This window comes from Anopheles ziemanni, chromosome 2, assembly GCF_943734765.1.
Source record: "Anopheles ziemanni chromosome 2, idAnoZiCoDA_A2_x.2, whole genome shotgun sequence".
In the NCBI taxonomy this organism is placed as follows: Eukaryota; Metazoa; Arthropoda; class Insecta; order Diptera; family Culicidae; genus Anopheles; species Anopheles ziemanni.
In genome coordinates, this window is record NC_080705.1 from 23,320,548 (window position 1) to 23,333,714 (window position 13,167).

Here is a 13,167-nt window from a genome sequence, read left to right on the forward strand (position 1 = left end):
TAGGACGTACAGAAGTCACGTGGGAGCTGATGGATGCGGTAAGGAATGATAAAAAAACAAAAAGCTAAAAAAACGTATAGGGAATGCCAAGATCAATCAAATCAAGTATAATAAATCAGATGTGTCTTATTTAAATGCCCGACAACATACACATATTACCACTAGTGCGATACGTTTTTGCTCATTAATACTATTTCTTCCCTCTGGCTAAGAATAACTAGTGCATAGTTTTACATTCGTTTGACGTAAGGCCCTTTTAGTTAAGGTTGTTTTTCCCTCCTATTATTTACCTCGTATTATGTGTTGGTGGTGGGATTGATAAAAAGTAACACTAAAACAAAACGATCATAGAACAATGAATTTTGCCTATAAGACGATAAGAACCTCACGACGACGATCCATGCACCTAGAAGTCATACATACACACTTAGGCAGCGCGATCTTTAATGATAGAAAACATTGTTAACCCATCCGGTTCCGTCACAAAGCCAACAGTTCCCTAGGACGTGTTCGATCATACGTTTGGGGCTGGCTTTTCACATTCAATGTACTGGCATTTTGTTAAACGGGAACCAAATCAATTGCAAAAAAATGAAAAGACATAAATCTAAAATCAAACCAATTGAAAAACACAAAACAGTTAAAAGTATAGAATGGAAAGCCCCAGTAAATTCATTTGTGATCTTTTAGGGCGCGCATATCCTAAGATCTCACCGCCAAGCGATCGTTTATGAAGCAATACTAGCCAATTGCTCGGTACGTGGGATAGAGTGATATTTATTTCCTTTTGCAACTATCCATCCTTAAGGGCGTTCCTTTTGCGAAGGACGTGCGTGTATTTACGTTAAATGAAAAAAGAGAAATTACAAACCGAATGGAAAACGCCGAGCTAAGCGATCGTAAGACGACCGAGTTTTCCATCTCAGTAAATAGATCGCTACTTCCATGTTTTAGATGCTCAACCGCTTAATCTCGAACCGCAACGGCCCGTCGATGCTAAAAGAACATAATCTAAAGAATTTTAAAGAGAGATACTTTCCAAGGTTCACGTACTACTGTCGCGTAAACATTTAAATGGCTCTTTTCACAATAGGTAACCAGCTCTAAAGATGGTTCTGCTTAGCCCAATCACTTTTTTGGGCTTGTTTCACCGATCTACTTATTGCTATTGCAGCTCGTTCAACCGTCGTTCCTTTTCGTGGTTCACATCTCGTGTCAAAGTCATTAACAATGGTGCCATTTCGATGTTTAGGACACACTGGTGCACTTAGTTCGTGCACCACAACCATCTGCCTAATGTGGTAACTTTTTTTAGGGAAATACTTTTGTCAGTATGTAGGAGAAAACACGACACGAGGTGTAATTGATCCGAAAAAGGATAGACAGGAGAGACGTAGTTTGCAAAAAAAAAAAATAAATAAAAAGGAATCGCCCAGTCACCACTCCAACTACTCTTGCAACAAATCTCCGTTTCCGTTTTTCTGGGCTCGTTTTGCGAATAAAAGCAATGAAAGCGATATTGGGAAGCTGCATTATTTGTTATCGGTGCAAGCACATTGCACTTTCCATTTGTTCGGTGCAATTGTGAGACGAAAATAACAAGACAGTCTTAGCAAACATGAGTGGAGAGTGAGTGAGTGAGTGAAAAAGAGATAGAAAGAGAGAGAGAAAGAGAGAAAAAGAACGTTAGTAAATCGTGAAACGGGCATAAGATACTCACACAAATGCAGCAACCAAAACCAGATGGAACAATACAATAATAATATTAATAGTAATAATATTAATAATAATACTAATAACAACTAAATAGTGATTAACAAACGCTAATCTATATCTAAGCAATGGAACTTAAAAAGAAACTGACTAAAAAATGGAACACAAATACTGGTGAATCATATTAGGTAAAAAAGGTGAACATAACTTAGAGTAAAAGACAGACATATGACAAACTTTCTCATACTCACGCATGCATGTCAAAGACAGAAGGAACGAGCAAACAAGGAAAGCAAACATGTGAAATGGGGAAACAATGGACGAGAAGCGTCCATTAGCCTTTTTGTTCGTCTTTTCCACGCATCTTGCTAAAACTGTAAAATTGTAGTGAGAAACCTAAAACAACAGATAGAACATGGAACAGTAAAACAAGCAACAACAAAAACACCCATTAAAACCCCAAAGCGCGTGGTATAAATCATTGTATTATCAAAACAAAAAAAAACGAAAAACAACACAAAACAAACAAACAACCAATGGTGCATATTTAGCAGAGGAATCATGTTTTTACAAACTATACACAACAAGCAAAGTATATGAAGCAAGAACGTTGCACTGCAATATGGGTGGTGAAATTGTGCGTGAAACCGAAGAAAATCAACTGCGATGAGCTCTGGGCTGGGCATCTACTTTGCAGGAGAGAATGCGAAAAATGGCAGAAACTGAAGAAAATACACAAAAAATATATAAAAAATCACACACAGACACAAAATTAATGAATAAACAAAGAAAACACTAACTTCAAATGCGCATACAAATTTCACATTGAAGAGACTGAAATGCCAAATTAATCATACCTTATAAAATAAAGAAACAAAAAAATGGAAAAAACAACAAATGAAAAAAAACTAGAACGCACAGTCATACATAAACACATGCGTGCGCTCAAACGTAGCCAGAAAACAGACAAGTATCATAGAAGAATATTGGTGCGGATGGTGAAAATCTGTTCAAAACCATCAACGAGAAAAGAGGACGAGGGTATAATGGTTTGGTGAAGAAAAACGGAACACGAATAAGCCAAGCAAACACAAAACAAAAAAAAAGTCAAGTTTTCGTATATTTATGACACAATGTGTATTGAAAACGAAAAATTGAGAAAATCTACTGTGAAAAGCAGATTGCATAAGAAAAATATGGTGCGTGCAGAAGATGTGGAGATGTGGTAGGAAAACTAATAGAAAGGAATAATGATTATTGATAGCAAAAGTAAGACTTTTTCTGCATACCCGACTCTGATAGAAGAAGAGTAACATTTATAAGGTTCTTAATGTTCAATAAACGGTCAAATAGTGCACACATTTATTATCGTTCTCATTCTGTCTAGCAGCAATATCTTATGTTTCTTGTTATCTTGCAGATTGGTACGAGAAATTGGTAAGATATGTACAAAGTTGTTCAAGTGGTTGGTTTTATTATGTGTCCTGTTTTAAGGTAAAGAACGGATGCCTATATTAAATTGCTTCCCTTGGAACAGCCTGTTGCCTGGATATATTTGCAATTATCCACAATACTTTCAATCAGTGCAGTGTTTAAATTAAACCACGCATAATCGGATTCATTGTCACTTAGCTTTGTACCGAATCTCAAGACTGGCCCCTTCCGGTATTACGAAAGGCTAACCACCGATCTATAATAAACCGTCTTTCGAACACAATAACTCTCTTCGGAGAGAGGCCTTGTCCCACTAGGGGATGTTGTGCCGTATAAAAAAAATCTAACAAGTTGTATATAAATTCCAATTTAAAAGCGGTATGTTATGTTTTTAATTAAATATATAGTTCTCAGCCAAAACAGCAATACGGGTTAGCTATCCATTTTAGTGGGGAGTCCGTATCTTTTACATATTTACTGCTAATCAACTTTGACATAACATCTTGAACAAAGCACATTTGCTTTGCAATACAGAAACGTACAAAATTATATGCAAAATGTATAGCTCTCTCGCAAAATAGCGATTGGTTGACTATTTTCAGTTGTTCACTTTTTTCAAAACCCGGGCGGTGGTTATAGCGCAGGTTAGATAAGCTCACCTCTGCCCAGGCTTCTACGGATGTAGCATTTGAACTTGCTATTATAAACACTAGCTTTGCATTTCTATCAAATGTCACTGTCATTTCAGTCCAACTACGTCGAAAATACAATACACACATTGTGCTCATCGATTCTATGATAATTTATCTGCGTTTTGCGTTTTGTTGTTCGCCCACGGTTGGGCGTATTATATTATCGTGATATAATCGGGCAAGAATTCGGCCGGTTGCCGAACATCGTCGTAATTCCGGAGAACAGGTGATACAGGGATTCGTACAGCTTGAGAAAAGAAACGTTTCGCTTCGACGACGACACGGAGCGAAAGCAAATCGCCTGCCAGAAGCGGTACATCGAGGTTGCAGAGCGTATCATCCGGGTAAATATCAGATGCCATAGGGAGACAGTATTGCGAACTTATTCAGGGCCATCAGGTAGACCTACTTTCGACTTTACAAATCAACTCAATTCAAGTGTTTTGGAGATGCATCTGTTGGGGCAACTATGGCCGCAATCTGTTTCTTGCACTGCTATTTACAACGTAGAAAATGTAGCATAAAGTATAGCATCGAGTTTTAGGGTGAAGGAAGAAAAATGGCTCCAGACCTGTTTTCCTTCCCAAGTAGGAATGATGTGTTAATTATAATCGTATCAGCAAGTGACATTAAATTAAAGTACTACTGTCATAACCTATAGGTCCTGGACGAAGCAGCTCCGCTGATTGCCTCATATTACTCAACTCAGTTCTATCGCAGCAGTGTACCTCAGCGGTCGCTTTGGTAATCGATCAACGCAGTGGAAAAAAAAGGAAACGAACGGAGGCGCTCGGTGATATCGGCGGGCGGCAACTTTCCAGGCATCCACTGGACCCGAATTTGCCTGCATGGGCAACAATTTGGTACGAAACCGTGTCCTGGACAACATGAGCGACGCGGAAAATGGAAATGAGGAAATGGCCGGCCATATCGCGGTCCTGCATGATCGGTTGTTGAACGACGAAGACGAACACGATGAGCTAGATGAAAACGAGTTTGCCTCCATCCTACGGCAACTGATTCGTAGGTGAGCTAGTGGGCCTCTGTTACAGCTGGCCGGTGGTTTGTACGCACCGCACCGGCTGGGGTGGGAATCCGGGGAACCAACCCGCCAAACCACTGCCTCCCGTAAAAGTACCGGTTTTTTACTCGATTTCAGTGGCGACATTATGGTGCTGAACTATGAGAACTTCATCCCAAATCCGCTGCCGGTGATCAAAAAAAAGCCAAACTTGGATAAACTGAAGGTAATGATGAAAAATGTACAGCTGTCAGACAGTTTCCTTCCGTTCACAGTTTACATGTAGCAAATGCTTCAGTTCCAACGTTTCGAAAAGTGTCCGTACTTGTCACAACCGACTTTACCAATGTTGTTGATGCTCTTGTTTACCACATATTGGCTAGAAAATATGTTCATCGACTCAGCCATTTGTTTAGAGTTGCCGAATACAGTTTAAAAGTCGAGATTATTTAGATGCGAGCAATTTATACGTAGCGAAGCAGGTTACTTAGATTCGATTTTCTTTTTTTTTTTCGCCACAGCAAAATGCCATCTATCATCACACGAAAAATGCATCGGGACACCATGCTATCGGTAGCAGCACGCCGGCCGATGGAGCCTTTTCGCTCGTACGCATGATTAGCGACCGGCAACGCGGTCTCGGCAAGCGGCAGGGTCCGTACATGCGGAGCGACCAGTGCAAAATCAACAACCACTTCCGCCCGAACGAGTTCACCGACACCGTACACAAGTGTGATGCGAAAGTATTCTGCGGTCAGTTCACAAACGACGGCAATCGGTTCGTAACCGCCAGCCAGGACACGCGAATACGTGTGTTTGATTCGTCGCGTGAAAACTACATCCTTCTGCGCTCGCTCGTGACGAAGCATGTGTCCTGGTCGATCCTTGACATCGACTTCAGCAGCGATGGGACCTCGTTCGTCTACAGCACCTGGGCCGATGCCTGTAAGTAGAGATGGCGCACCACGCCACAAATGATGATACCACCCTCACTGTGCGCGCCCTTCCTAGTGTTTCTTTCCAGACTGGACAACGACATGATCGACCGGATACACAGTCTTTATCTGAACCCGGACAATCAAAAGCTCGGCGTATTCACCGTGTGCTATTCGAGTTGTGGCACACACATACTGTGCGGTGCGAACGATGGAAACATGTACGCGTACGATTTGAAGGCACAGCGACGCTCGCTGATGGCGCCTGTTGCCCCGGACCTGTCGGACGTCAACTCGGTCGGATTTGTCGATGATTCGTCCAACATATTCTTCAGTGGCACCGATCAGGGCATCATCAAGGTAAGCTCCAAGAACAAATTATAAGAATATAGTAGGACGTCAATAATCCGGTGCCGGGGACTGACAACTTCGAAATTCCTTGTTGCGTAGACATACCCCATGCTCGATAAGTACAATCACTTTCGCAGATAACAAACTGCTAGTCATTTCAATTCACATCACCTTTGATGTTTGTTAGAGTGTAACGAGCGGAACACCTACCGATAGCCATATCTTAAACACTTATAGTTTATACACTTTCTTTAACCCTGATTTAATAGCGTCCATTTACTAATTTTTCTTCCGTAGCTATGGGATCGACGATGTACGAACGAGGCACACCCGGAGGCGATTGGAAAGCTGATCGGCCACTACGACGGTGTCACGTACATCGATTCGCGCAATGACGGCCGCTACATTATCTCGAACTCGAAGGACCAAAGTATTAAACTTTGGGATCTGCGCCAAATGGCGCCCCAGTCGATACGGGATCGCACGTTCCACCATCGCAACTGGGACTACCGGTGGGACGAGGTGCCGCGACGATGTGAGTAGTGGTTCAATATCGAATTTCGTAACATTTAATAACCTTGGCGTTTCTACAATCTGCATCTCGTTCCAGTCTTCAACGCGGTCAAACCACTGCAAGGTGATACCAGCATAATGACGTACCGTGGCCACAAGGTGCAAAAGAGTTTGATTCGTGCAAAGTTTTCCCCCGCACAGACCACCGGCCAACGCTACATTTATACGGGCTGCGGAACGGGTCGTTTGATAAGTAAATATGACCAATTTTAAGGGATGGGCTAATCCGCGTTTTCACGTGTGTATTTTACACTTGCACTTTCTCATTTTCTTTCTTAACACAGTCTATGACGTTCTAACGGGTGCAATTGTGGAAGCGATCGAGGGTCACCACGATATCGTACGCGATGTGGCCTGGCATCCACACCGCTCGGAAATCATCACGTGCTCGGTAAGTGGGGATACATATACTCTACGTCAAGTAGTGTCAAGATCACCTATATTTGAAAAAACATGTGAAGAAAATTAAATTTTATCGATGATTTGTAAAAATCACACTTCGTTTTATGTTAATTAAAAAAATGGTGCAATTTCCATCAGACCACTGAATACACGGTAGAGGTTAAAAAGCGTCATGTCGCGATTAATGATGTGCGTACTGAGTTAGAACGAATTAAACAACTCTAATGGGATGTTTAGCACATTAACGCAATTTCTGCTATTCATCTCGGATGCTCCAATTAGTGTTTTACTAATATGCAGCATGTGGGTACGAGATGCGGTCCATCGGGGCTAGTCAAGTTAAAGTTTTTTTCTACAGTGTAGTCATATTATTGTCTTCAAAGCTCAGAACCTTTTTGTATGTTTAACAGATATAGATATTTTATGATTTGACTTGATATTTGAACCAACATTTGATGTGTTTCTTTTACGCTGATACTTGTCCCCTTTCCCTCCAGTGGGACCACGCCGTCCACCGGCACACCTACTGCGGTCCCGTCGATCGGGAAGAGGACAAAGAGGAGGACGTGAGGAAGAAAAGCCGCCCCCGGCAGCGTAACTACGAGAACGACTCCGAGGACGACGACGAAGAAAAGGATCGACCGATACGCCGTTCTCGACGCTTGGCGGAGAAGAACAATTCCGTGTACCGGACGCTCCGATCGAGCATGCGAACATCATCAGGACGGAACTGAGTTGGTTTCTGTTTGTCCCAACGCACGCAGAATTTTCCCTCTAACTGTTACCCGATCTCTGGGACGACGGTCGTTGCGTCGGTTTCTCCACGTCCAGCATCATCTCTGGCACGGCCTGAAGTATTGGAAATCGGTTAATGACTGGAGGGGAGGGGATTGGCAAGAGAGTAAGTTATATCACCACCCCTCTTACAGTTGGATGGAACCCATGTTCGGGATGAAAAAGAGGGATAAGGGAAGATTAAGATTACCTTGGGTTATTTTTTAAAATATGCTATTATGTGCTCTTTCAGGTTTCTTTCAAAATTATCATTACTATAACGAGTTTGTTGAATGTAAGAGCTTTATTTTAGATGAAATGTTACGGTTTGCCCATTTGGAAAAGGAACAAAGATTGTCAGGAGGAGAAATAATTTTGCACAAACCTCCGACAGGTGTTTTCTAGCTAAAAATTTGAGTAAATCAAAGCAGGCTATTTCGAAGAAGCCAACGTTTTGTAATGTCAAATACAGTCATCAATTTCAACTTTAAGCCTAGTTATCTCAGCGAATACGTGACCTAGCACAACCACCTAGGAATACGTGACCTAGGAAAAAGTACTTTCACAAGTCACTTTGGTTTGAAAAAATCCACAAAAAGGCTCAAAATCGATGACAAAAAAGTATCCGTACATGATGAGTATTGATGATGTGCGATCCGTAGATGATGTGCCAATATGTTGCATTCAATGCCACTTGCTTCAATCATAGCCTGCAAGTGCCCAGGCATCATTTGTACCAGTTTTTTTTTCTAAAGATGCTGGAAATTTGACTCGTTTTCCATAATAGTTCTAAAGAGGTCTACTATGATCAAGTTAATGTCCCGTTGATGGTAAATCTAAGCGTCTTTCGACAAATGTTGTACAGTAGGTTCCCGCTGTACGCTATACTCGATATAGGCGAATTCGCAATACGCGATTTTTTTTACAAATGACAACGTTCATAGCGTTTACCGTTAATTTTCCTTTACATCACATGAAAAAGATAGTTCTCCATCGTTTGCAGTTGTTTGCCTTTGTTTTGGTATAATGAAGTTTTTAATACGCAGTTTTAAACAGCCGTTTAATGGACATGACTACAACGGCCTGAATCAACACACGTTGCTTCTTGTTTCATTAACCGTCACCCGTTCAACCAAAGTTACCTAAGTAGACTACCCGGGTAGTCCATACATTTTGTATGGGAGATTCCGTTTTCCTGTACTTCAGACCAAACAACTTTTTATTGAGATGTCAGATCGATTTGAAATTTTCAGTGAAGATACTTGAGGATGTTTTCCAAAATATTGTATAATTTTTATAATTTTAAAAATTCATTAAGTATGTTAATTTGAGGTTCCAAAAAATTTCACCCTTCACATCTATGCTTTCCTATGAAATGAAAAGTTTACAACGTACAATTATGCCATGTAATTGTTATTGCCGAACAACTTTCTTAGGAGTTGCAATCCAAATCATATGATTGATGATTTAGACATTCCGTTGCAGATGTCCGTTTGCAGGGTTTAGCGTAGTCGTAGCCTGATTAATTCGACAAATTATTAGTTCCCGAGACTTGGCATGAGATTTGCCATAGGGTTCATCAACTTTCCTTTACATCACATGAAAAAGATAGTTCTCCATCGTTTGCAGTTGTTTGCCTAGTATCACCGTCCATTTCACGTTAACTGATGATGTACAATTGTTGCCGCTATGATTTTAGACCCTTAATAACTCGAAATAATGGCTAGTTTGATACGTTGACTACTAGGACCTCACCAAACTGGTGTTTTACGTTCAGAAATTCAGGTGTACGGATACTTTTTTGTCATCGGTTTTGAGCCTTTTCTTTGGGTTTCTTTATAACAAAGTGACCTACAAGTAACTTTATCGAAATGTTAAGCACTCATTGTATGGAAAAGAAGTTTATCTACAATAGATTGTTTAAGTTATTGTCCTAGGTCTCGTATTCGCTGAGATAACCAGGATTAAACTTAAAAACGGTGACTGCACGGATACTTTCTTGTCAGACTGCAATTAACATATGTCCATTGGAGAATCAAGTCAGTTGGGGCGCTCGTACTCCTCTTTTTCAACCTTTCGCACTACAACATTTCACAGAATCGGTAGGAAATACATTTTTTCTATTTGTAATCTTTTTTTATTCAACCAATTTGGATTTACCGTATTTTAAAAGATATTAGGAGTGCATCCGTAGGATACTATGTTGGAATGGTGTTTCTTAGTGTCAATACCATTCAATGTTGACACGAGCGGAATACAGTTGTTAACCTTGATTTGCAAGGCAGCGATCCGGCGTTATGCAGAAGTGTATTTACGTTTAAGCCAGGTCAAAATGCGATTGTTCTAGAAAGAGGTTTCTATTTTAATTCATTCTATTCTATCCTATTCATCTCCTTTAACCATTAATTTAAAATTATAAACATGAACTTACCTCCTGTGATTATGTCGGTTGCGGCTGCGGGAGCTCCGGGAAATGGCGGCGGGACATCGCAGGCAAATAACAAAAACTACGCCCGAACCGGCTGGGTGGGAGCTATTAATTATTCACTGTACCTTTTATATGATGTTATTCGATCGACTGATTTTCTATCGTACCGTGTGGCCGTGTAGTAGGAAGGGCGGAACCAAATGTGTAGTGAAGCGAAAACGAGAAGATTGCTAATAAATTATGTTTCAGCGAAATCGAATAAAACTAAACGTAGGATTAAAACCACATCTGTTTCCTCTTTTTCACATCTGCTTCATCAGTGTGTTTTTCGTTTATTTCCTAGTTTTGAATACACTCTTCATGATGTTATGTTGCCTTTTTTTTGTTTCTGCTCGTGTTGTGTTCACTTGCATCTTACATTTAAACCACAAACTGCTTGCTTGTTGCTAACTCAAAATTACGAAAGGTCATTCAAAACGGATTTCCACCTCACGCACTGCATGCTTTCCTCGTCTAGCTCTCGCCTCCACAATGCACCCCAGGGCGCTCTGCACCTTTTCCCACCCTTGGCCCTATTCTATCATGGCGATTATGACATATATGAATCTTAGTGGATACCCTGGACGCTACAACGGAAAGTAAAATGGCATCGTAAGGCCGAATTGTTTCTGGTTATCCTTCAGACGAATTAAGAAACTTTCTGATGACAAGGAGAAAATCGTACTAAACACGGACGCAAAGTACGCGTGTTAGAGGCGCTTATACCGTTTTCCTCATTGTGGAACGCCGTTGTAAAACAAAATTGTGTGTTCTTCGCAGTTATCGGAAGAAAAATTTTATTTGTTGCTAAAGCGGACAACACATTCGAAACGCAAAAAAGGGGGGATGATAAAATATGACGCCGGTTTGGCGAAACTAAATGCTTGTCCAATGCACTCGGACAACTGCTTCATGGCGGCTGCATGTGTGTCGTTATAATTATTTTATTAATTTCTTATGTTTCTGCCAATACCAGGACGCCAAAAAACTATACATCCAACCTTCCTATCGCCTCCGCCGTATACCTTTTCTGCTTTGCGCTTATATATGTATAAGTATAAAATATTGTTCATGTATAAATCACAATCAAATTTAGCTCCTACCACCCCGAACAGTCGATCAACGTTACTGCATGTAAAATCGTTTCCGTGCTTCCAACATCCCAAAAAGGCGCATGGTGTGGTGGGAACAGAAAGTGATACTGTGTGTAACCACCTCCTCTACCAAAGCCATGTCGTCTGCCGTTTTACGTTTCCGTTCAAACGCACATCTTAGCTCGACATACTAGCGTTTTGCTTTCGCTTGCCTTAAGGGTGCATTTGCTTTTACTTACCTAATGGCTGCCATTTTCTTATGACTTCTACCGATCACGCGTATTACAGCCCATCAACCAAGAAGTGGTTCGGTGGCGATGAGAAAACGAAACTACGAAGGATAGCTAACCGCGTGCAGCGAACATCCCGGATAGTGTATCGCTACGACAAGCTGCACACACATCGAAGACTATACATCGATCATTTTAAAAATCCGACACTAGGTGCGTCTTTCACAATGTGATTGTTACATTCAGTGGTCCGAAGCCGTTATAGTTCTTCAGCCAACGGTGTGTCCACGAGCAAAGTTAGAGCGACACAAGTTAGTTTTCGTACTCCTTCTACGCTACAGTAAAAATATCTTTCCTTCGTAGTGGTCAATGTCTGTGCAAGCTGAAATGTTTTTTTTTAGTGAAAAGATTTAAACCAATGATTCTTCTACACCACCTATTATTAGATAAAAAAAACTGCACAGCGAAGTAACAACAACTTGAAGCAGAAAGGCTACGCCGTTTGACTTTATCCATCTAATTTCTCAATCAATATAGGCCGATTAGAGAAGAACCGTACACTATACCACAAAAGTCAGTACAGAGCAAGCCAAAACAAATGCCATTTGCTTCGCAAGGAACAACTGTTTAACAAAAATAAAAATGAGGGAAAAATTTGGCAAAAGTAAAATAAGGGATTGCTTTCAACGATGTTTAAAGTAATTGTGCAAAATGACGATGGAAAATGCACGTAGCCGTAGAAGGTGCACGAATTTCAAGTTGTATCACTGCTGTATGCCTTTTTCACAGCATGCTTGGACATTTATTCTTTTCTTCTTTGGCGTAACAAGCGCTACGTTTGAGACCACGTCAGTCCATGGCTTACTAAGCTTTCCTACTTGTACGTGGATAGTCAGTACTTCTGTTCGGTATTCGAGATACATCAGCTCTCGCGTGTCCTGTTCGTACCAGCTCGCCAAGGTAGCACCCACCCTTGGATAACAGAGTGGCTTGCAGCAATATATACCAAAAGCTTATGCAAATATACGTTTAGACCAGCGCAACCCTTTTACACGTTTCCTATCCATTTTTCGATTGTGTGTGAGCATTTCGCTATGATACTATTTTTTTAACTTTACAGTGATTTTGGTTAATCTAAGTCCACTTACATTAGATGCACAAGTTTCCGGTAAGAAATATTTGTTCGTACCACCCAACCCAATCGTGTGTGTCCTGAAAGGTTTCCCGCCATTCGTTTGATTTTATTGTGGGGTTTTAGTTGTTGGTGATTGAACTTGACAAAAATGCTTCTCTCTGATCTACGACGATCACCAGAACGGGTATCCGTATTGTATTGTTGTCCTATTAGATTTCCTGATTATGGTCTACCCTTTTCTTTGCTGTTATTGCAAAGGGGGAGTGGAAATGTCGAGCTTTACTCCCGTCTACATCAAATGAACACATTATGCTTTTGCTGCCGATGCAGAGGTTATTTTTCTTTT

The 13,167-nt window shown here is 40.9% G+C and overlaps 1 protein-coding gene across 1 annotated transcript; it reads left to right on the forward strand.

Moving 5' to 3' along the window:
* The first annotated feature begins 4,583 nt into the window (after nucleotides 1-4,583).
* LOC131287639 (DDB1- and CUL4-associated factor 11) lies at nucleotides 4,584-8,035 on the forward strand. The gene is made up of 8 exons (XM_058316709.1): nucleotides 4,584-4,866; nucleotides 4,999-5,086; nucleotides 5,382-5,805; nucleotides 5,872-6,155; nucleotides 6,444-6,681; nucleotides 6,757-6,912; nucleotides 7,004-7,110; nucleotides 7,619-8,035. Exons 1-8 carry the CDS (start codon nucleotides 4,688-4,690, stop codon nucleotides 7,853-7,855), a joined length of 1,713 nt encoding a protein of 570 aa, XP_058172692.1. The 5' UTR covers nucleotides 4,584-4,687; the 3' UTR covers nucleotides 7,856-8,035.
* Nucleotides 8,036-13,167: the final 5,132 nt, after the last annotated feature.

Coding starts and splice junctions, on each gene's coding strand:
- LOC131287639 (XM_058316709.1), top strand. CDS start 4,688: ATGGGCAACAATTTGGTACGAAACCGTGTCCTGGACAACATGAGCGAC. Junction 5,806..5,871: donor CAGCACCTGGGCCGATGCCT/GTAAGTAGAGAT, acceptor CGCCCTTCCTAG/TGTTTCTTTCCAGACTGGAC. Junction 6,156..6,443: donor CCGATCAGGGCATCATCAAG/GTAAGCTCCAAG, acceptor TTTCTTCCGTAG/CTATGGGATCGACGATGTAC.